Source organism: Microcaecilia unicolor, chromosome 11 (assembly GCF_901765095.1).
Source record: "Microcaecilia unicolor chromosome 11, aMicUni1.1, whole genome shotgun sequence".
In the NCBI taxonomy this organism is placed as follows: Eukaryota; Metazoa; Chordata; class Amphibia; order Gymnophiona; family Siphonopidae; genus Microcaecilia; species Microcaecilia unicolor.
The window spans coordinates 63,934,716-63,958,094 of record NC_044041.1 but is presented as its reverse complement, the minus strand read 5'-3'; the positions used below and the strand labels follow the sequence as shown (position 1 = coordinate 63,958,094).

At 49.0% G+C, this 23,379-nt stretch overlaps 1 protein-coding gene across 1 annotated transcript in view; it reads left to right on the top strand.

Annotated features, from left to right (window-relative positions):
• Positions 1-17,644: 17,644 nt before the first annotated feature.
• ACADS (acyl-CoA dehydrogenase short chain) overlaps positions 17,645-23,379 on the top strand; it is a 40,783-nt gene continuing 35,048 nt past the window's right edge. The window contains 6 exon segments of the mRNA XM_030218389.1: positions 17,645-17,766; positions 18,111-18,239; positions 18,242-18,260; positions 21,151-21,313; positions 21,408-21,519; positions 21,955-22,106. Coding sequence (XP_030074249.1) covers positions 17,718-17,766; positions 18,111-18,239; positions 18,242-18,260; positions 21,151-21,313; positions 21,408-21,519; positions 21,955-22,106 — 624 coding nt within the window. The 5' untranslated portion in view covers positions 17,645-17,717.

Here is a 23,379-nt window from a genome sequence, read left to right as displayed (position 1 = left end):
TCAGTGGCATTGCCACTGAATATTGGCTCTAACTGCATAAGATAAAGCTGAGCAGTGTAAGGGTGTTCCAAGGGCAATGGGAGGTACTGGTGTATTCAGTGCTAGTTCTGGCATAGCTAGGCAAACAACCTTTTTGTGTAGTCCTATCTTTGGATGTCGATAGTGGCCTGATAGGTAGTGCGTTGTCCCCTTCCCTGAAAATGAGTTATGCCCTTCCCCAATCAAGTGCTCCTCCTGAGTTTCAAGTTTTTCATTTTGATATACCATCCTTTTGAAGGCTTTCAGAGTGGTGTACAAATATAAAACTTATTTAAAGGGAGAAGAAATCCATATTAAGGTAGAATAGGCCCCCCAATCAAGTGCTGCCTCCTGAAGACCCACCCACCTATAGGCGTTCCCGGGCCTACTTGACTGTCCTTGGTGGTTCAGTAGGGTAGTGCAGACAGACTGATCCACACTTCTGCCCATGGCGGCTTCAGGTTCAGATTTGCTGCCTCGACTTCTAGCAGCAGTCTCATGGTATTGAGGTAGTACTTGAAACTGCCAAGGTCATGGCAGCCATTTTGAATCTGCAGCCACCATGGGCAGGAGTGAATGGTTATCACTCCTGCCTGCTTTATTTTGCTGGACTGCCAGGGAGAGTCAGGTAGGTCTGAAGGGGCCTGTAGGTAGGTGGCATCAGAAGGCACACTTGATTTGGGAAGGGGGAGGAATGGACAGACTTTGAGGTACCCTTATGTGGGTCCTGGTTGATCGGCCAGGATCCGCATAACTCCCAGTGACCAGGCCATCCCATGCTGGTGCTTAGACATGGCCTAGCATTGAATATCTAGGTCTAATTTAGCTGGCAACAGTGCTTGAAAATCCTGAATATTTGGGGGGGGGGGGTAAATTTTCTGTATCAAGGGGCAAGTGAGAGGTGCTGCTTAATTTTCAAAATATAAAATATAATCCTTGTGGTTTTGAAGGACCATTACCCCCACCTTATGTGGTGGTTTGTCCAATATATTTCACTTCTGCCCTTTGAAGAGAGGTTTTTATGCCTGTGAGGAGCCTTATGTAAAGTCTGTGAGGACAATAGTTTGACTAGGGTCTGATGCTTTTCTTCTCAATTTAACTTTTTCATTTAATTCTATTTCTTGAGCATTTTCCAGCAAGCTTCCTGATCATATAATTGGGTTCTGATATTGTGGTCTTTATTGTTTTAGAATGCCTTGTAATATTGCCCCATTTTCGGATACCTCAACCTTGCAATCCTCCTGAGCTCTTACCAGCCACTGCCATTTAATCTGGCCCTGTTTCCTCCCTCATAAAAATTTACTCATTCATTTATCAAGTACCATTAGCCATTTCTGTTGATACCCAGATGGGAAGAGCATTAAATAAGAACATGTAGCCACAGCTGCACAGTAAGGCTGAGCCTAATGGCCACTCCCAGGTTCCTAGTTCCTGGACTGGACATGGTTGAGCGCAGACCATGTTCCTACTGTCCCCAGTCATACTACTTAGTGTCCCCATACCCCTCCCCGTTATAGCCTATACACCCTGTTTGGGTATTTCTCCTCCAAGCTCCCTTGCAGCTTCAAATAGGTTGTGCCTGGTTTAGCTTTATTCCCTTGTTCAGGGAATAAAACTAATTGAGGAAAAAAAAAAAAAGACTAAAGAGCAGAGCTTTTTTTTGAGGGGGTACTGAGTACCGGCACCTTTTCCATTGTCTTATAAAATTGACCCATGGACCCCAATGAAAGGTTCTACACACCGATTCTACCTTTCATAGAGTCTATGACTGGTTGCAGGGGGCCTGGCTATTCTGGGATGAGTCCCTCAGTGATCACCCCACCCCTGAAGGGTGGCCTAGCATTTAAGTACCGGCACCTTTTTTGCTAAAACAAAATGCACTGGTAAAGAGCATGCCCCAGTGAGAGGGTGGAGAGGATGGCAGAGATACAAAACTCCCAGGCTGAAATTGGCCCGAGCAGTCAGGCCTGCCTGTGACACTGTTCTGCCTGTAAGAGATTGCAGCTGAATACAGCTGCCAGCTCTGTCTACCCCTCTAGAAATGGACCGTTTTCAACTTTGGAAAGGGGGTGGGGTGTGACTGGAGCTGGCACTGAGGTTCCCTGCACAGAGGCATTGGGTCCTATGAGAACAGCAGTCATGGTAGAACATGCCTCTTTCCTGCTACAGTTTCTGTGCAGCAGGAAAGTTCACAGCCCCATCAATGTTTGCTGGGGTGGGGGAGGGGTCCCCACTCTGGATTCATCTGCAGGGGGAGGGAGTCCTGCTGGGGCCTCTAGCAATTTTTGGTTCCACAGTTTAACCCAGATTAAGCAGGCTCTGCAGGTGGAGCTGGTACCCTGGCTAGTGCCTGGAGAGACCTAGCTGGAGCTCCTTTCTGGGGGCCACGTGCCACAAAGGGAATCAAGTGGTTTCTGAGGCTCTGGATAGTCCCTAGAGGATCTGTAGGGGCTTTCAGACCACCTGTCCTCTACAGATTCTGATTCTGAACAAGATCCTCCGAGAGAGAAGGAAGATCAGTCTCGCGTGCTCCTGCTTTTCCGGTGGGAGGTGCTGTCTTGTCTTATTGACGTAGTTATGGAGGCTCTTGGGCTCTCTAGGCCCTCTGCTGCTAACCCCTATAAAGGAGACTCTTTGTTGGAGGGATTAGTAGGGCCCCTGAAGCATTTCTCATGCTACAAGGCCCTCTCCCACATGAGTTGGCACAGTGGGGGAGTCTCTGGATGGGACTCTCAGGGAGGACCAGCCCTTGCCCTGAGGAAGTGGAAATGTACTGGACATACCCCAGAGTGGACACACAGGTCATGCTGGTCACGAAGAAGACCACCTTCCCTGTAGAAGGGGGCTTGGCCCTCCAGGAGCTCTACGAGAAGCATGTGGAGCAGCCATCTCTCTCCTCTTCAATCTGTTCAAAACTCTGCCGCATGACTAATATTTCGCCAAAGCTGTTATGCCCATATCAGCCCTCTCCTGAAATCACTTCACTGGCTCCCCATCCGTTTCCGTATACAATTCAAGCGCCTCTTGTTGACCTATAAGTGCATTCACTCTGCAGCCCCTCACTACCTCTCCACCCTCATCTCTCCCTACACTCCTTCCCTAGAACTCCGTTCACTAGCCTTCAAATCCAGGCTAAAGGCCTACCTGTTTGATGCTGCTTTCGACTCCTGACTTATAACTTTTATCTTATTCTTATGTGTCCTTCTGTCTGTCCTTCCCTTCTCCTTTTTGGTCCTGTCTGTTTGTCCTGATTTAGATTGTAAGCTCTTTTGAGCAGGGACTGTCTTCATCATGTTCAATTGTAAAGCGCTGCATATGACTGGTAGTGCTATAGAAGTGATTTATAGTAGTAGTAGCAGTTTAGGCTAGGGTTTGCCTTTGAGGCATCTGGTGTTCAAGCTGCCATCTGTTTGGAGCTACATGGCTCAGGATATGCTTTGTTGGTTGCAGCCTTCCTGGCTGATGTCCTTTTACTCTTTGGTGCATCTTTGGTGCACCTTTCCTTCCAGTCAGTGGCCGCTGTTGTGCCATTAGACAGCAGACGTGGCCTCCAAGAAGCTTCTCAGCCATCTGCCCTTTCAGGGGCATTTGTTATTGGGATAGGACCTAGAGAAGTTAGTGAATGATAAGGGGGAGGCTTGACCTCTCCGGTTTCCTGAGCTAAGGCAAAAAGGTTCTCAGTAGTTTGCAGAAGTTGCTCCAAGGGAGAGGGTTGTTCTCAGCCAGCACAGGCTTTGGGTGCAGGGGCTTTTTAACCTAGGTTCCTTTCGTGACCCCGAAAAGATCTGGAGACTCAGGTTTCTCCAGCAAGGTGCTGGAGCTGCCAGGCCTGTCCAACAAGGGAGCACAGGACCTCTCGGTGGTTTGGTAGGCAGCAGGTGGGCCCACATCACAGATCAGTGGATTGAGTACTCCGTAGATTTTTTGGTGTTTCCCTGTGGCTTGGAGCTGATACTCTACAGCATCGTCTCGAGCTGGGGGTGGTGAAGCCTGTTCCATTGGTGAAACAGGGACTGGGGCGTTGCTCAATATACTTTGTGGTCCCAAAGAAGAAGGGAGGCTTTTGTTGGCCCATCTTGGATCTCAAAGGGCTGCATGTTTGCCTCTGCGTCTATCACTTTCACATGGAAACCATTCAGTCTGTGATTGCCTTGGTATGTCCAGGTGAGTTTCTGAGCTCCTTGGACCTCGTGAAGGCCTATCTGCACATTCTTACAGTGGATCATCACAAGCAGTTCTTCTGCTTTTGTGTGCTTGGGCACCGCTTTCAGTTTTGGGCCCTTCTCTTCGTGTTGGCCATGGTACCCCAAACCTTTTCCATGGTGATGGTGGTAGTGGCGGCACATCTGCGCACCAGGCATTAGGGTTATTCTTATCTGGACAACTGGTTGATTTGGGCCGACTCGGAGGTGGAGGCCAGGTTGACCACTTTTTAGGTCATTACCCTCTTGGAGGGTTTGGGTTGGGTGGTGAATTGTCAAGATTCACCTGCCCAAGTATTCCAGGACTTGAACTTCTCCTGGAATATTTGGGAGTCCACTTGGACACTGCTTGGGGGATGTTTTTTCCCAGAGGACCAAGTGGCCAAATTTCAGGTCCAGAAGCGCAGACTGTGCAAACTGCTGGCTGTCAGGGTTTGGGGCTATCTACATCTCTTGGGCTTTATGGCTGCAACTCTGGAGGTGGTGCCTTAGGCACGAGTGTACATGTGGCCTCTTTAGTCAGCTCTCCTGTCTCACTGGGCCCTGGTTTCTCAGAACTTTGAGTGCCTTTTGCCACTCCCCACAAGGGTGAGAGCCAGTTTGGAATGGTAGGACAGTATGTTTTCCTCCTGTGTGTGTGTATGGGGGGGTTTCACTGGACTCTCCTGAGTGGGTGGTGGTCACCACCGATGTAAGTGTCCTTGGATAGGGAGTGCACTGCCTGGGCCGAGTGGCACAAGGGACCTTTAAGCTTCTTGGTACATCAATCGCTTGGAGACTCGGGCAGTATGACTGGCCTTGATGGAGTTCCTTCCTGTGCTTTGGGGGAAGGCGGTTTGAGTGATTTATTTTAGTGCATTTCTACCCCACATTTACCTGCATGAGCAGGCACAATGTGGCTTACAATAAATCAGGTGGTTACAATACATGACAAAGATGGTATAGTAACAGAAAGTGACGGGTAGGGACAGGGGAAAACACAGAGGAAATGACAGGGGCGAGGCGACGGCAAGTGGGATATGCTAAATAGTGGAGCTGCCTGTGGAATAAGCCTTGCTGAATAAGAACGTCTTTAAGGACTTCTTGAACAGTTGGTGGTCGGCAAGCTCCTTAAGCTGTTTTGGCAGGACATTCCAATATTTCGGACTGACGTAAGGGAAGGATGATGCAAGAAGAGTCTTATATTTAACATTCCAGCAGGTTGGAAAATGGAGGACGAGGTAGGATCTTGCAGATATTATAGCATTTCTAGCTGGTAGATCAATGAGATCGAGCATGTATTCTGGTGCCTCGCCATACATAATCTTATGAGTAAGTGAGCAGATTTTGAATGTGATGCAGTCAGCTTCTGGGAGCCAGTGTAGCTGAAACCGAAGATGTTGAGCAGGTTCAAAGCGTCACGTCCCCAGAATGAGCCGAGCAGCCGTGTTTTGGACTGTCTGAAGCCTTTTCAGTATGTAATCCCGACATCCAGCATAGATCCCACTGCAGTAGTCTATATGGGATAGGACTAACCAGTGAACTAGGGTACGGAAAAGCTGTCTTGTCACGAAGTGTCTTATATGCTTCAGCCTCCACATGGTGAGGAACATTCTTTTAGTGATGATTTGCACTTGGTTATCCAGTTGTAAATGGCTGTCCAGCACGACACCAAAGTTTCGTAGGCTCGGTGATACCGAAAGTTTGTGATCCTTTAGGTTAAGCGTGGTTTGGACTACTTTATTGTACCGGGTCGAAAGGATGAGACACTGCGTTTTTTTTCTTGGTTAAGTTTAAACAGAAATGCCTTCGCCCAAGATTCCATGATGGAAAAACTTGCGTCTATTTTATCGGTGATATCAGCTAATGTGGTTACGTCGTCCACATAAATGAATGGATTAAGGCCAAACTCAGAGCATTAGCTAATGGAGTCAGCATAATGTTGAAGAGGGTCGGAGACAGCGGCGAGCCTTGAGGCACCCTACAATTGGATATCCAAGGTGCAGAAATGACGGAAGTGGATTTGACTTGGTATGTACAGAAGGTGAGGAAACCCTTAATCCAGTTTAGCACATTCCCACTTAATCCAAACGTGTCCAGCAGGTAGAGTAGAAGCTCATGATCCACCATATTGAAAGCACTGGACATGTCAAATTGAATTAATAAGATTTTGTTACCAGTGGACATTTCCCTTTTAAAGTGAGACAGAAGGGTGACCAGAATGGTTTCGGTACTGTACTGCAGATGGAACCCTGACTGATGACAATGCAGAATATTGAAATTATTCATGTAGTCAGTTAACTGAGAATTGACCAAACTTTCCATAGTTTTGACAAGCAATGGTATTGATGCTACTGGTTGATCGCTCTGAAAGATGAGTAAAAAAAGCAGTGCGCCGCTGTGGGAAAGCGAACGCCTGACCACAAGGCAAATAGAACGAGGCCTTGCCCGCCATGTTTCACCTAAGTCGCGATGTCAGTCTGAATCGGGCTCGGTTTCTTCCTGAGAAGAATGCAACGTAGGTACCGACCCAGCCCCTGCACAAGCCTTTCCGGAAGATATAGTCAAGAGCTTGGAGGCAATTCAAGCTGAGATTTTATCATCTAAGGAGGGAATCCTTGAACATGTAGACGCTTTGAGCTCGGACTTGAGAGAGCTTGGGGGCCGGGTGGAAGCCTTAGAGGTGGAAGCCTGAGGTACAAGGGGAGAAAAATGACGAGCTAGACAGACGTATGAACAAGCTTACTGATCAAACAGACGAACTTCAATATAAATTAGATGACCTCGAGAACCGGGGACGCAGACAAAACCTCCGGTTTCGAGGGATCCCAGAAAATGGCGATCGTGAGGCTGTCCAGACTGTAGTGCATGCCATATGTGCTCAGCTGATGGGAGATGATTTCGACTCCACCGCAATGGGTATTGATAGAGCACACAGAGTGCTGGGAACAGCGCGCAACAATAAACCGAGAGACTTTAAAAAAAAAAATTTTGTTACATTTGTACCCCGCACTTTCCCACTCATGGCAGGCTCAATGCGGCTTACATGGGGCAATGGAGGGTTAAGTGACTTGCCCAGAGACACAAGGAGCTGCCTGTGCCTGAAGTGGGAATCGAACTCAGTTCCTCAGTTCCCCAGGACCAAAGTCCACCACCCTAACCACTAGGCCACAAATTATACTTGTAAGGATCAAATATGGCAGAAAGCTAGAAAGAGCCCTGACCTGGAGTTTAATGGGGAACGTGTGGCTATATACCAGGACCTTTCTTTGTTTACCTTGAGTTTAAGGAGAGGCATGAGACCGGCTATTGAGATTTTGATGGAGAAGATTTATGATAGATGGGCCTTTCCATTTGCGCTATGCTTCTTAAAAAATTTAAAAAAAAATTTACTACATTGTAGCTTCATCGCATGCCCCCTAGTCCTAGTATTTTTGGAAAGCGTAAACAGACGCTTCACATCTACCCGTTCAATTCCACTCATTATTTTATAGACCTATATCATATCCCCCCTCAGCCGCCTTTTCTCCAAGCTGAAGAGCCCTAGCTGCTTTAGCCTTTCCTTATAGGGAAGTTGTCCCATACCCTTTATCATTTTCGTCGCCCTTCTCTGCACCTTTTCTAATTCCACTATTTCTTTTTTGAGATGCGGCGATCAGAATTGAACACAATATTCGAGGTGCGGTCGCACCATGGAGCGATACAAAGGCATTATAACATCCTCATTTTTGTTTTCCATTCCTTTCCTAATAATACCTAACATTCTATTTGCTTTTTCTTAGCCACAGCAGCACGCCCCTCCCCTTTCAACCCTGAAGTGTGGCTATGCCCCTGATCCACGTTGTCATTCTTTATTGTTGGTCCATCTGTAAGAAGTCTAAAGCTGTTTCAGTTGGATAGGCAGTGCCTTAAAAGGTGGAGGAGAAAAGAAATAACAATTGAATATCACTAAAACATCTTCAAAAATTATTGTAGCTGGTAGAGAAACTGCAATTATAAACTCTGTAGTTTGTGCTCATTTTTCTTCACTGTTGTTCTATACAATATAGATGGCCAGATTTCAGTGATGACATCCTGCTTCCTGATGGGTTCATCTTAACTGTTGTTGTAATCTGCCTTGGGAAGCCTGGGTTATAAATATGATGGAATATATTGAAATTAAATGGAGGTAGAATTAAATTCTCCTTTCTTTGGAGCACATGGAATCACATCTTCATCTGTTTTGTAGAAGTGTACCTTTTAGATACACAAATGGATTATTCTGTTTTGAACGTGTTTCAGGGGCAAGTGGTTTTATAAGTCAAAATAAAATAATATCTTTCATGCAGATCTCTTTTGTTTAAACGATCTGCAGCCCCTCACTACCTCTCTACCCTCATCTTCCCTTACACTCCTACCTGTAACCTCTGCTCACAGGACAAATCCCTCCTCTCAGTACCCTTCACCACCGCCAACTCCAGGCTCCACCCTTTCCGCCTCGCCTCACCCTATGCTTGGAATAATCTCCCAGAGCCCATACGCCAAGCCCACTCCCTGCCCATCTTCAAATCTTTGCTCAAAGCCCACCTCTTCAATGTCGCTTTTGGCACCTAACCATTACACCTCCATTCAGGAAATCTAGACTGTCCCAATTTGTTTGACTGCACTTTTTGTCCTTTAGATTGTAAGCTCCTTTGAGCAGGGACCGGCCTTCTTTGTTAAATTGTACAGCGCTGCGTAACCCTGGTAGCGCTTTAGAAATGTTAAGTAGTAGTAGTATAAGCCCCTAATGCAATCTATTAGTTTTCTTATATTTTGTTCTTCTGATGACTGTGCCAAAACTAAAAACTCTTAGCTCTATTTGGTTGATAATAAAAGGAACACTATCCACCCTAAAAGGTTGTTTTGTGGCTGTACATGAATTGTGATATTGAATAAATAAGTGTATGTGAGTGGAGGAGTGGCCTAGTGGTTAGGGTGGTGGACTTTGGTCCTGGGGAACTGCAGAGCTGAGTTCAATTCCCACTTCAGGCACAGGCAAGTCTGGGGCAAGTCACCTAACCCTCCATTGCCCCAGGTACAATTTCCTATCATCAAGCCGATCAATCCATAGACTGGTGGGTTGTGTCCATCTACCAGCAGGTGGAGATAGAGAGCAATCTTTTGCCTCCCTATATGTGGTCATGTGCTGCCGGAAATTCCCCAGTATGTTCTCTATCTCAGCAGGTGTGTGGTCACACAGCAGCAGCTCTGGCTAGGTCTCCAAGCCTAATTGTTTAGGTTTTGTTGAGTACCTGGGGTTGAGGGCTCTTTATGAGCAAGTGCAAACCTGGTGGTGCCAGGTCCCTCCTTTTCTCCCCCCTCCCGCTGGCTCCGTTAAACAAAAAAAAAAAAAATTTTAAAACGTTCAAAAAAGGACGTCATTTGCAGCTGCTCACTGGAACAAGTCGTTCCATATCATCAAGCTGATCAATCCATAGACTGGTGGGTTGTGTCCATCTACCAGCAGGTGGAGATAGAGAGCAAACTTTTGCCTCCCTACATGTGGTCATGTGCTGCCGGAAACTCCAGTATGTTCTCTATCTCAGCAGGTGGTGGTCACGCACAGCAGCAGCTCTGGCTAGGCCTCCAAGCCTAATTTTTAGGTTTTGTTGAGTGCCTGGGTTGAGGGCTCTTTTGAGCAAGTGCAAACCTGGTGGTGCCAGGTCCCTCCTTTTCTCCCCCCCTCCCGCTGGCTCCGTTAAAAAAAAAAAAAGAAATTTTAAACGTCCTTAAAGGCGTTTATTTCGACGTTTATTTAAACGTTCATTGCAGCTACTCACTGGGACACCAGTTCGTTACAGCTCGGAGCGGACAGCAGGTAATTTTACCTTTTTATAGCGGGCAGGGGGTTCCCCGATTCTTCTCCTCGTGGCATATGGCGTCGGAGGGCGAGGGCGCAAAGGGTCGCTCCCCGGATCGCTTGAGCGCTTCTAGAGGGGATGCGGGGGTCTTACAGCCTGATTCGCCCTTGTTGGGTGACAGTTTCGTGACCGATGAATGTCCCCGGTCCTTCCTCCGGCGTGGCGGTTTTTCCTGCCATAAACGCCCATCCCCCGCTCCTCGCCTCCGCCATCTTGGCCGGCCACGCGGCTCGGACGGCTTCTTCGTGGGCCGCCCTTGAGGTTGGAGACATTAATGCCATGAACGCCCTTAATTTGGGCGACGGCACAAAAGCGGCTAAAGTTAAGCGCCGTTCTTCCCGCGCGGCTCCTTCGCGGAGTGTCGCGCCGGACGCCATTTTGGATGCGCAGCATGTCTCTCCCCCGCTCTTGCGAGCGCCGGTTGAGGGTGCGTCTAGGGCTGTTGCCCAGGCTGCGGAAGTGCACAGTCTGGGGGGTTTCTCCCCCGAGTTTGTTTTGCTGCTGCATCAGGCTTTCCTCATGCAAAACGCTGCCCCTGCTCCCTCGTCTGGTAAAGAGGTTGAGGTTCCCAGGGGTAAACGCCCTCGGGTTGATTCCCAGGCCTTGGAGGAATTTGTCTCCTCCGATGTAGATGAGGGCAGCGTGTCTGAGATCTCCCAACGGTCCTTTGCGGATTCCTTGGAGGAGACGGATCCCCGCTCGGATGGAGGCGAATGACCCCTCTGCAGCGCGGCTTTTTAGCCCAGGGGATTTGCCCAACCTGTTGTTACAGGCCATGGACACTTTGAAGATTTCCTCTCCGGAGGACGTCTCTCCCTCAGCCCCTGTTGGCTCTGCCATTATGCTGGGGGCGAAGCGCCCGCCTAGAACCTTCCACGTGCATGATGCCATGCACACCCTAATTTCGGCTCAATGGGATGTCCCAGCAGCGAGCCTTAAAGTGGCTAGGGCTATGTCCCGCCTCTATCCTTTGGCTGTGAGTGAACGTGAGGCCTATCTGTGGCCTACCGTGGATTCTTTAATCACTGCGGTGACTAAGAAAACGGCGTTGCCGGTGGAAGGTGGCACGGCCCTAAAGGACGCCCAAGACGGAAGATTGGAGGCGGCCTTAAGGTCGTCCTTTGAGGCGGCTGCTTTAAGTTTGCAGGCCTCAGTTTGCGGCTCCTATGTGGCCAGGGCGTGTCTGACTATGGTGCAGCGGGCTTCCCCCTCGGATCATTCCTTGAGGGCTGATTGGCCGGCCCTGGAATCGGGCTTAGCCTATTTGGCAGACTTGCTGTATGATGTCTTGAGGGCCTCAGCGAAAGGCATGGCTCAGACAATCTCTGCGCGGCGGTGGCTTTGGCTGAAACATTGGTCTGCTGACCACGCCTCTAAATCCCGCCTGGCTAGGTTGCCTTTTAAAGGCAAGCTGCTCTTTGGGGTCGAGCTGGACAAAATCGTGACCGATCTCGGCACGTCTAAGGGCAAGAAATTACCAGAGGTCAGGGCTCGGGCTAGTTCTCGTCCCGGTACCTCCAGAGGACGGTTGCAGGAAGCCCGTCGGTACCGCCCGGGCAAGTCGGGTTCCTCTGCCCCCTCTTCCTTCAAGAGGAATTTCTCCCCCAAGCAGCATTCCTTTCGCAGAGACCGCCGTCCCGGAGGTGCTCCCTCCGGTCCTCCCCCAGGGTCTCGTACCCAATGACGGGGTCTTGGTCCACGCCCCAGTGCAGATTGGAGGACGGCTGTCCTCGTTTCTGGGCGACGTGGACCACAATAACTTCAGACGCGTGGGTGCTGGAAGTCATCAGAGACGGCTACAAACTAGAGTTCTGCCGACCCTTAAAAGACTGGTTTGTACTCTCTCCCTGCAAGTCTCCGGTCAAAGCTGTGGCAGTGCAGCAGACCTTGGACAATCTGATCCGCCTGGGCGCGGTCGTTCCGGTGCCAGAAAGTCAGCTTGGCAAGGGACGTTACTCCATTTACTTTGTGGTACCAAAGAAAGGAGGTTCTGTCCGGCCTATCCTCGACCTCAAAGGGGTCAATCGGGCCTTGAAAGTGCGGCACTTTCGCATGGAGACTCTCCGCCTCTGTTATAGCGGCAGTGAAGGCAGGAGAGTTCCTGGCATCCTTGGACATCAAGGAAGCGTACCCTGCATATTCCCATCTGGCCTCCTCATCAACGCTTTCTGCGTTTTGCAGTCCTGGGACGACACTTCCAGTTCACAGCCCTCCCTTTCGGGTTGGCTACTGCTCCGCGGACCTTTTCCAAAGTAATGGTGGTCATCGCGGCCTTCCTACGAAAGGAAGGGGTACAAGTCCATCCTTATCTGGACGACTGGTTGATCCGAGCCCCCTCTTATGCAGAGTGCGGCAAAGCTGTGGACCGGGTAGTTGCTCTTTTGAGCTCCCTGGGATGGATCATCAACTGGGAGAAGAGCCAGCTGCGCCGACTCAGTCCCTGGAGTACCTGGGAGTTCGATTCGACACCCAAGTGGGCAGAGTTTTCCTGCCAGAAATCGGATTGTCAAACTTCAGGCTCAGGTGGACCAGTTCCTAGTAGCCTCTCCCCTTCGGGCTTTGGGACTATGTGCAGCTGCTGGGCTGTATGACGGCCACGATGGAAGTTGTGCCCTGGGCCAGGGGCTCATATGAGACCACTTCAACACTCTTTGCTGCAGCGCTGGACTCCGATGTCGGAGGATTATGCTGTGCGCCTTCCCTTGGACCCAGCAGTGCGCAAGGCGCTGAGCTGGTGGATGCAGACAGACAAGTTGTTTGCGGGAATGCCTCTGGTGACCCCAGAGTGGATGGTCGTCACGACGGACGCCTCGTTGTCGGGCTGGGGAGCCCACTGCTTGGGAAGGACAGCGCAGGGGCTCTGGTCTCCTGCAGAGGCAAAGTGGTCTATCAACCTCCTGGAACTCAGAGCCATTCGGTTGGCGCTTTTGGAGTTCATCCCGGTACTGGTGTTGAAGCCTGTACGGGTCCTGTCGGACAATGCCACGGCTGTGGCCTATGTCAACCGCCAGGGAGGTACCAGAGCGCCCCTCTAGCCAAGGAGGCTATGAATCTTTGCCGTGGGCGGAAGCGAACCTGGAGCAGCTTTCAGCGGCCCACATTGCCGGAGTCATGAATGTCAAGGCGGACTTTCTCAGTCGCCATACCTTGGAGCCCGGAGAGTGGCAGCTATCTGCTCAGGCGTTCTTGGACATCACGAAGCGCTGGGGCCAGCCGAGCCTAGATCTGATGGCGTCATCGGCCAATTGCCAAGTGCCGCGCTTTTTCAGCAGAGGACGGGACCCTCGATCCCTGGGAGTAGATGCTCTTCTCCAACAGTGGCCGACACAAGAGCTTCTCTATGTGTTCCCGCCCTGGCCCATGTTGGGCAGGGTGCTAGACCGGGTGGCAAAGCATCCCGGCAGGGTAATCCTGGTGAGTCCGGATTGGCCCAGGCGTCCCTGGTATGCGGACTTGATCAGGCTCTCAGTGGACGATCCTCTGCGGCTGCCAGTGGAGCAGGGCCTGTTGCATCAGGGTCCCGTGGTGATGGAGGATCCCTCCCCCTTTGGTCTTACGGCCTGGCTATTGAGCGGCAGCGTCTGAGGAAGAAGGGCTTCTCAGACAAGGTCACTCGCCACTATGCTGAGAGTGAGGAAGCGCTCTACTCTACTGCTTATGCCAGGGTTTGGCGTATCTTTGCAGCGTGGTGTGAAGCAGGCTCACTTTCTCCCTTCACTGCTCCAATTTCTTCAGTGTTGGCGTTCCTGCAAGAAGGTCTGGAGAAAGGCCTGTCGCTCAGTTCCCTTAAAGTCCAGGTAGCGGCTCTGGCTTGCTTCAGGGGCCGCCTGAAGGGTGCTTCCCTGGCTTCGCAGCCAGATGTGGTGCGCTTTCTCAAGGGAGTTAATCACCTGCGCCCTCCTCTGCACTCAGTGGTGCCTGCGTGGAATCTCAACCTGGTGCTAAGAGCATTGCAGAAGCCGCCTTTTGAACCCTTGTTGAGGGCATCTCTGAAAGACCTGACGTTGAAAGCAGTCTTTTTGGTGGCTATCACTTCAGCCAGCTCCAGGCGCTCTCATGTCGAGAGCCTTTTCTGCAGTTCACTGAGGCAGGAGTGACTATTCGCACAGTGCCTTCCTTCCTGCCCAAGATTGTTTCTCGCTTCCATGTGAATCAGCAGCTCTGTCTCCCTTCCTTTCGTAGGGAGGACTACCCAGAGGAGTACTCTGCTCTTAAATATCTGGATGTGAGACGAGTCATCATCAGATACTTGGAAGTGACCAATGATTTCCAGAAATCGGATCATCTGTTTGTCCTGTTTGCAGGTCCTCGTAAGGGTCTGCAGGCTGCTAAGCCTACAGTGGCAAGATGGGTCAAGGAAGCCATTGCAGCGGCTTATGTGGCCGCGGGGAAGGTGCCGCCTATCCAGCTGAAGGCTCACTCCACGAGAGCTCAGGCGGCCTCGATGGCAGAGGCCGGATCCGTCTCCTTGGAAGAGATATGCAAGGCGGCAACTTGGGCTTCGGCTCATACATTCTCCAAGCATTACCGGTTGACTGTGGCTGCACGGGCGGAGGCCCGGTTTGGAGCTTCAGTGTTGAGGTCAGGGATTTCTATGTCCCGCCCTGGGTGAGTACTGCTTCGGTACATCCCACCAGTCTATGGATTGATCAGCATGATGATATGGAAGGTAAAATTATGTATAATCATACCTGATAATTTTCTTTCCATTAATCATAGCTGATCAATCCATAGCCCCTCCCAGATATCTGTACTGTTTTTATTCTGGTTGCATTTCAGGTTCAAGTTTAGTCTTCAGTTACTTCAGAAAGACTTCGTGTTCAAGTTTTTTCACTTGGATTCTTCAAGAGTTAAGACGAGTTTGTGTTACAGTGAGCTGCTGCATTCCTCTCCCCTCCGTTTTACGGGGCTGGATTGAGACTTAAAATTCTGCCGGAACTCCCTCCCGCTTCGTGCGGCTGTAGGGCAGCTTTGTACCCCTCCCGCTTCGGCGGTGTTAGGGTCAGTCAGCTCCTCCCGCGGTTGCGGTTGCAGGATAAGCCAGATCCCCCCGCATCGGCGGGTGTGGTGTCCCTCCCCCGCTCCGCGGGGATGAGCTGGACGGATTCCCCTCCCCCCACTTGTGTGGGGATGAGCTGGGTTAATTCCCCTCCCCCGTTTTGGCGGTGGTGAGCAGGGCAGAGTGTCCCTTCGTGGGTGTAATTCTCTAAGTGCTGAGTCCTGCGGATGGAGCTTTGATATCGACATACTGAGGAGTTTCCGGCAGCACATGACCACATGTAGGGAGGCAAAAGTTTGCTCTCTATCTCCACCTGCTGGTAGATGGACACAACCCACCAGTCTATGGATTGATCAGCTATGATTAATGGAAAGAAAATTATCAGGTATGATTATACATAATTTTACCTTGCTGCTCGGAGCAAGAAGCAGGTAATTTTTACCTTTTACTAGCGGGCAGGGGGTTCCCCGAACGGTCTCCATGTGGCTATGGCTGTGCATGGCAAGGGCGCGAAAAGACGCTCCCCGGAATGCGTTCGCGTGCCTAGCGGGGAAGCGGGGGGATCGAAGGTAGCGTCGCCCTTTTTGGGCGCCCATTCGGAACCGGGAGAGTTCACTGGTTTTTCCTCAGGCACGGCGGCCTTTCCCGCCTTAGGCGCCCATCCCCTGCTGGCCGCCCTCCCGGTCGTGACCGGCCACGCGGCTCGGTCGGCTTCTTCTTGGGCCGCCCTCGAGATGGGAGACGTTAACAGCTTGGTCGCCCTTGAATCAGGCGACAGTAAGAAGCCGGCGAAATTAAAACGCCCTTCTTCCCGCGCGGCTCCTTGGAGTTTCGCGCCGGACGCCATTTTGGACGCGCAACACGCCTCTCCCCCCGCTACTGGGAGCGCAGATGGAGGGCGCCTCTAGGGCCGCGGCACAGGCTGCAGAAATGCACAGACTGGGGGGTTTCTCCCCTGAGTTCATTTTGCTGCTGCATCAAGCCTTTCTTATGCAGAATACTGCCCCTGCCCACCCCTCTGATCGGGGTGATGAGGCCTCTATGCTTAAGCGCCCTTGGATGGATCTTCCACCCTCGGGGGCTTCTGTCTCCTCTGATGTGGATGACGGCAGCGTGTCTGAGTTCTCCCAGAGATCCTTAGCGGAATCGATGGAAGAGACTGATCCTCGCTCGGATGGAGCGTGGGGTACAAATGTAACAAAAAGAAATTCATGCATCCTATGTTTATATAATCTTTTCAAGTCCAGTTAATTGTGTAACTTATTAGTGGAACATAACCACAGTGGCATGGTATGGATGCATTTTTATGGTAATACTAGAGCCCAGATAAGGAACAGGTTATTTTGAGTTAGTCTTCACTGGACCAAACTTGCTTTCCTTGTGCCATCATTAAAGCAGGTAGGCGGTGTCAAAAGGTGGAGGATAAGGATTTTTAAAAAAACATTTATATCACACATTGAACTTGACTTTGCTTGGGATAATGTGGCTTACATTTTGAAATACAGTGAGGACAGAGTAATAGAATTCAGTTATATCATGGGATATATCTGAAACATTTAACAGCAGAACCCAAAGCACTCCAAAACAAGCAAAGTCAGAAACACAGTTTATAATAGCCTAATTTTTCAACCAGCCTTAGCATTCACCTTTGGGTTTAGAAAGCCAACCATGTGTATGTAAGGTATGGATAAACAAATTAAAACAAAATTTAAAACAAATGCCTATATGTAGTAGTAATAATGAAACAATGATGGAATATTCATATAGTAGGTAGCCTGTGCCAACAGATTTTTTTTTTCCACTGAACATAACTTTGTATGAACTTGGCAGCTAGTAGTGTGCTGGACCTGGACAATGTTGGCACATTTAGACTGACTCTGGACTGCTGCATGAAGGTAGTACCTCTGCCCTCATTATTCAATATATGTCTTTTAAATACTATTAAAAATATCAAGTGTATTTTTATAATATACCTAACAATCCACACAACAAAAGGAGCAAGTTCCCAAATGCCATTTTTTTTCTTTTGATCTAGGCACAGGAAAAAAAGACTTAAAATGCTTGCAGGTTTCAACCTAATTCATGTTTAATGTGGGGTATAAATGTTAGGAATAGATAGGTAGAAGCTCTATTGAGCACCAGAGTCTCATAAGATGATGTCTGCATTAGCGGTCTTTTACCAGGAGAAAAAAAAATCTCTGCAGGAATATAACGCGTGCTAGAGTGTCCCTATAACTAGCCCCTCCAAATCAAACACTGATTACGATTTATAACAAATTGCTACTCTACCTATGAAAATCTATTCCATTATTATACGGCCTCTGTGTACAAGTGCGATTCAATACAAATGCTACCAACAATAAAGAGCGACAATTTGGATGCAGCAGCTCATAGGTTTGCTTGCTTTGCTTTGGGAGTACGACGACGATGGCTGCGCGTGCGCGTGCGCGTGAAAGGGGAAACTGACACTGACCTAATTGGTTTCTACGTCATTTGGTCTACGGTCTATTAAACCTCCTTGGGCTGAGCAGTCCCATATCGGAAGTACTTGTGAAAAAATGCGCCGGAAGTTGTCAGCGAAGAGAAGTTCAGAGTCCAGGCCAGGGGAGAGAGAGAGAGGCAGGCAGAAGCAGGGGAATGGCGGCTATCAGACTGTCAAAACAGATCCGGAGCGCTGCCTGTAGGGGTGAGAGGCTCAATATAACGAGAGAAGCAGTAAAAGAGTAACGTGAATGGGGTGGGGAACATGGATATTACCTTTGCGGATGGTTCAGCACGCCCCAATATCGAGCAAATTCTTTCATTGTGGCTTAGGAGGGGTGAGGGTTGAGTTTGCTACCCCAATTGCTTTTAAAGTTGGTTTGTGTGGAGAGGAGGACAGACGATGAGGTGGGGGGGGGGGGGAGTGACAGGTGCACTGCGATGATGGGGGTGATAAGAAGAAATGCGAATGAGAGAGCAATAATAAACGCAGAAGGAGAGGAGTGGCCTGAGGTCTTGATCTCATCTTTACTCGCTCGCTGTCTTCAGCTTTGCTTTGCAGCTCCTCTCTATGCCGTTTGCACACCATGTACCACATGGCTGAGCTGCCAGAGACCCACCAGATGCTGCGTCAAACATGCCGGCACTTTGCTGAAAAGGAACTGGCTCCGATTGCAGCCAGCTGGACCGGGAGCACCGTTCCCGGCAGAGCAGGTAAGCTCACTTTCCTGCCCTTGCTTTGCTTCTTTTCTGTCGTTCTCTCTTTGACCATTGACAGTGATCACCTTCCTCCTTACCTACTTCTGCAGACAGCCACTGCCTCTTTCTCTTGCTCCTAGTGCTAGTACTCCTGTTGTAATAGGAGAAACATGATTGCAGTTAAGGACCAAATGGCCCATCCTCAGCATCCACTATCTCCTCCTTTCCCAAAGAGATCCCATGTGCCTGTCTCATGCTTTCTTGACAGTTTCATTTGGGGAGGGGGGGGGGGCAAAGGATGGGGTGGGGCATATTAGCATATTCATTTGTGTGTGTGTGTGTATGTATGTATATATATATATATATATATATATAATGAATATGCTAATATGAAGGAAGGGAGAAAGCTGGCTATTTTTGAGAATAACCGTAATGAATATGTATGAGATATCAAGCCAGCTCTTTCTCCCTTCCTTCCTTCCTTCTTACCCAGTAGTATTTCCCCACCCCCTTTCCCGTACCATGCCAGTGTTGACCTTATAAATGCATAGGCTCAATATGCAGATCCTTCAAGAGGTAGTTTTTCATGATTTAGGCTCTAAAACCCTTTCTGATGTTTTGGTGCCACCTCAGTAAGGCCGACACACAATCTCTCCACTGCAAAACGCTACACACAAACTTGTGCAAAAACACACTCATAACCTTACCAAATCATGACAGCACTAATTCCAAGGACAGGACGAGCTACAACCTTACGTGTGGAAAGGCAGAACTATAATTACGCCAGGCTCTTAAATCAATACACTACCTTGTGAAAAACAAAACAAAAAGGACTGCAGATACTACACACTAGCAGAATACTGCACCTTGATCACACATGACACAACAGACATGACACAAGGAACTAGAAGGCAAAATACTGAACTGCAAAGTTACCTCAAGAAGTCAGACTCGGCATGCAGCAATACTAGAGAAATTGAAACTTAAATGCAAAATATCACAGATGCACATTTCCAAAAGCTGACATATTCCAATTAATAAATTCTGAATAAAATACTTTTTTCTACCTTTGTTGTCTGAGCATTTAGTTTTTCTATTCGCTTTGGTCCCAGTGTTTTTTGTTTTATGCAGTGTCTTCTTTCTATTTGATATTTTTTCACTCACCATGTCCACCATTCTTCTGGCCCCTTATGCGTCCTGTCTACCATCTGTAGCCCTGTCCCTATCCTTCCTCCAGTTTCAGCATCTGCCCTCAAAGTGTTCTGATCCAGCCCTTAAATTCAGCAGTTTTCTCTCCATCCATATCCAGCATTTCTCCTCACTCCCCTCCCCTCCATCCATGTGCATCTACTTCCTGTCTTCCTCCATCCATGTCCAGCATTTCTCCTCTCTTCCCTGCCCTCCACTCCATCCATGTCCAGCATTTCTCCTCTCTTCCCTCCCCTTCATCCATGTGCATCTCCTTCCTGTCTTCCCTCCATCCATCCATGACCAGCAACTCTCCAGTCTCCCCTGCCCTTTCCTCCATCCATCCATATCTAGCAAATTTCCTCTCCCCTGTCTCTTCCATCCATCCATATCCAGCAAATTTCTTCTCTACCCTGCCTCCTCCATCCATATCCAGCAATTCTCCTCTCTCCCCTGTCCTCCCCTCCATCCATCCATGTACATCAACTCTCCATTCTCCCCTTCCCTCTCCTCCATCCATCTCCAGCAAATTTCCTTTCTCCCCTGCCCCCTCCATCCATCCATGTTGTCCATCAATTCTCCTCTCTCTCCCCTGCCCATCCTGTTTCTCCCCCCTTCTATCCAGCGTCTCTCCCCCCTCTCTCCCCCATCGCGGCATCTCCCATCTTTCTCTGTCTTTATCTCTCATTCCTTTCCATCGTGTTCTCTTCCCCCTTCCATTCAGCATCTCCCCTCTCTCTCCCCTTTGCAGAATCTTCCATCTCTCTCTCATTTCTTTCCATCCAGCGTCTCCCCTTCATCCCTCCATCAGTGTCCTCCCTCACTCCCCTTCCCTGCCTCGCCTGTCCTCTCACTCACTCTCTCCCCACCTCCCCAGCAAGGTTAGAGACATAAGCGCCAAACTACTAGCTACTCCTCCCAGCTGCTGCTATGGCAGCCCGGAGGAACTGTGAGCTTCTGTGCTTTACCCTGCCCTTTCCTGCTTCTCTCTTGCTCACTCTCTTCATCACCCCCGCACCCGACGCTTCTACAAAACAAAATAAAATCATGCGCGGGGCCGTGCTCCTGTGCGTGCTTCTGGCTTCCCTCCTTTCTCCGGAAACAGGAACTTGTATTATGAGGCGAGTGAGGGAGAAGGAGGGAGGCCGGCCGGCAGCGGCGTGCGCAGCAGGCGTATGGCCCCGCGCACGTTTGCATTATGCTTTGCCAAGGAGGGGGAGGGAGTGAGTGAGCGAGTGAGAGGGAAGGAAAGGGAGGAGCATGGAAGTTTGTGGTTTCTGCAGGCTGCCATAGCAGCGGCTGGGAGAAGAGATTTACTTCTACTCGTTCTACACCACTTAGGATTTTGTAGACCTCAGTCATATCTCCTCTCATCCGTTTGTTTTCCAAGCTGAAGAACCCTATCCTCTTTAGCCTTTCCTCATAAAGAGGCATTCCATCCCCTTTATCATTTTGGTCGCTCTTCTTTGTAGTCATAATTTCTTAATATATTTTTTTAAATGACCAGATCTGTATATTGCAGATATTTGATTTCAGGCAGCCACCATCTTCTCCTTCCTCCTGTCTAGTCGGCCTTTCTCTTCAATCCTATCTCCCCATTCTTCATCCTTGCTCCATGCTGACAGTCAACCCTCCTATTATTGTCCACACATTTTCCGTCCTTCCTTTTTCCTGCTGACAATTGACATGTCCCATCCTGTTCTTTTCCTGAACAGGTGAAAAAGATGGGGACACTGGGGCTACTGGCCATGGATATACCCCAGGAGTATGGCGGTGCAGGACTTGATTATCTGGCATACTCCATTGCTATGGAGGAAATCAGCAGAGGCTGTGCGTCTACTGGAGCTGTCATGAGTGTTAATAATGTGAGACCATTTCCACCCTTCCCCTTCCTTCAATTCTATCACTCAGGAAGTTCTGTCTAGTGCTTTACATTTCCTCTGTTTTTTTTTTTTTTAGTCACTGTATTTAGGTCCAATATTGGCATTTGCTTCAGAAGATCAGAAGCAGAAGTGGCTTTCACCTTTCTGCAATGGGGACAAGATTGGATGTTTCGCTCTGAGTGAGCCAGGTATTGTATACAGGGGACACATTCTGTTTTGTACCAAAGGATGGAGTTAATACCTCGATGGGTGACATATAGAGGAAAAGTTGCAGCTGTCGGGAGAAGAGTGTACAGTCTACAGATTCTTGTGCAACACTTGTGTGGAGAGTTGTCTCTTGCGGTGTGCCAAGATATGACATTAGGCGAAGGAAGGCTATGTGGGTTCTCATATTGGTGTGCAATGACTGAATGATGCCCAGCTTATCCACTGACCAGTACTGGACCTAGCTTCTCCAGAAATGGCCTAGAGTTGGGAACCAATGTTCTTGTATGAATACATTAAGCTGTGCTTTTTCTGACAGCTCTGTAACTCATACTCTGTTTAAAAATGTGATTGGACACAGCAGAATAGTGCAGTACATGGTTTGTGCATTATTTTCCTTGCATGGCTTCATTGGACAGGAAATGGCAGTGATGCAGGAGCTGCTACAACAGTTGCACAGTTGAAAGGAAATCAGTGGGTTCTAAATGGTACCAAAGCTTGGATTACAAATGCTTGGGACGCCTCTGCTGCAGTTTTATTTGCCACCACAGACAAATCCATCAAACATAAGGTGAGACTCTCTTTTGTTGTATTTCTCCATATTAGAATTTACAGTACTAAAATTAGTACTGGAATAAGTGGGGTAGGGCAGCCACAATTTGTTAATGCTACAAATTCTACAGACCAAGAGGGTTGTACACTTCCTATTTGGATTTGGCTTACGCCATTTCAGTAGTAGTTCAAGGTGAGTTAATTACCATACCTGCCGCTGAAGGACTTAGTTTGTTCTGAGGCAATGGATGATTAAGTGACTTATTCATGATCACAAGGAGCATCAGTGAGATTTGAACCCTGGTTTCCCTGATTCTAAGCTCACTTCTCTAACAATTGGACTACTTTTTCACAACAGGAGTAGCTATGTAAAGTATTGTGAAAGGCTTCAGATGGATTTTGAGGAGAGATCAAAGGTTTGTCTCCTACTCGCGTAGAATAAGACATCATAGGAGGGACTGTAAGGTTCATCAAATCTGCTCAGTTGAATTCCTGTTCTCATCATTCTCTGGTTGATTTGTCTTACCTTTCACAACTAGCAGTCCTCTGTGTTTATCCCGTGTTTTACCCCCTTACTCCTCCCCCCACAGCTAGGGATCCTCTGTGCATATTTGTACTCTTCCCCTTCCCAGGGTCACAGTTACATTGAGCAAGCCCAGGGCTGCCAGCTTTTGTAACAGTTCTGCCTCTTAGGTTGCCTATCTGTACCCCCCCCCCCCCCCCAATCCTTTAACCTTGTGGTCCACCTCCTCTAATGCAACTTCTGTGGACAAGACATGCAGAGGGATGACTCCAGGGTTGGATAAATGCAGTTTGTCATTGCAACTGCCAGAGACACACCACAAGGTTGGAGGGCCACAGGAAGGGAAGAGAGGATGAGATGCAGCTCTGTGTTCATCTGAATCTTTATACCCCTTGCTTCTCTCCCTCCCCCCCCCAACCCCAGCTAAGAATCCTCTGTGTTTATCCCAGTCTTTATATCTCACTTCTCTCCCCCACAGCTAAGGATCCTCTGCTCTTATCCTAAGCTATATACTCCTAACTCCTCCCTTGGTAAAAGATGCTCTGTGATAATCCCAGGCTTATACCCCTCACTCCTCTCCCCCTAGTTAAGGATACTCTGTTTATCCCAAGCTCTATACCCCTCAATTCCCCCCTCCCTTTTTCACAGCTAAGGATCCTCTATTTTTTTTTTTTGTTTTGTTACATTTGTACCCCGCACTTTCCCACTCATGGCAGGCTCAATGCTGCTTACATGGGGCAATGGAGGGTTAAGTGGCTTGCCCAGAGTC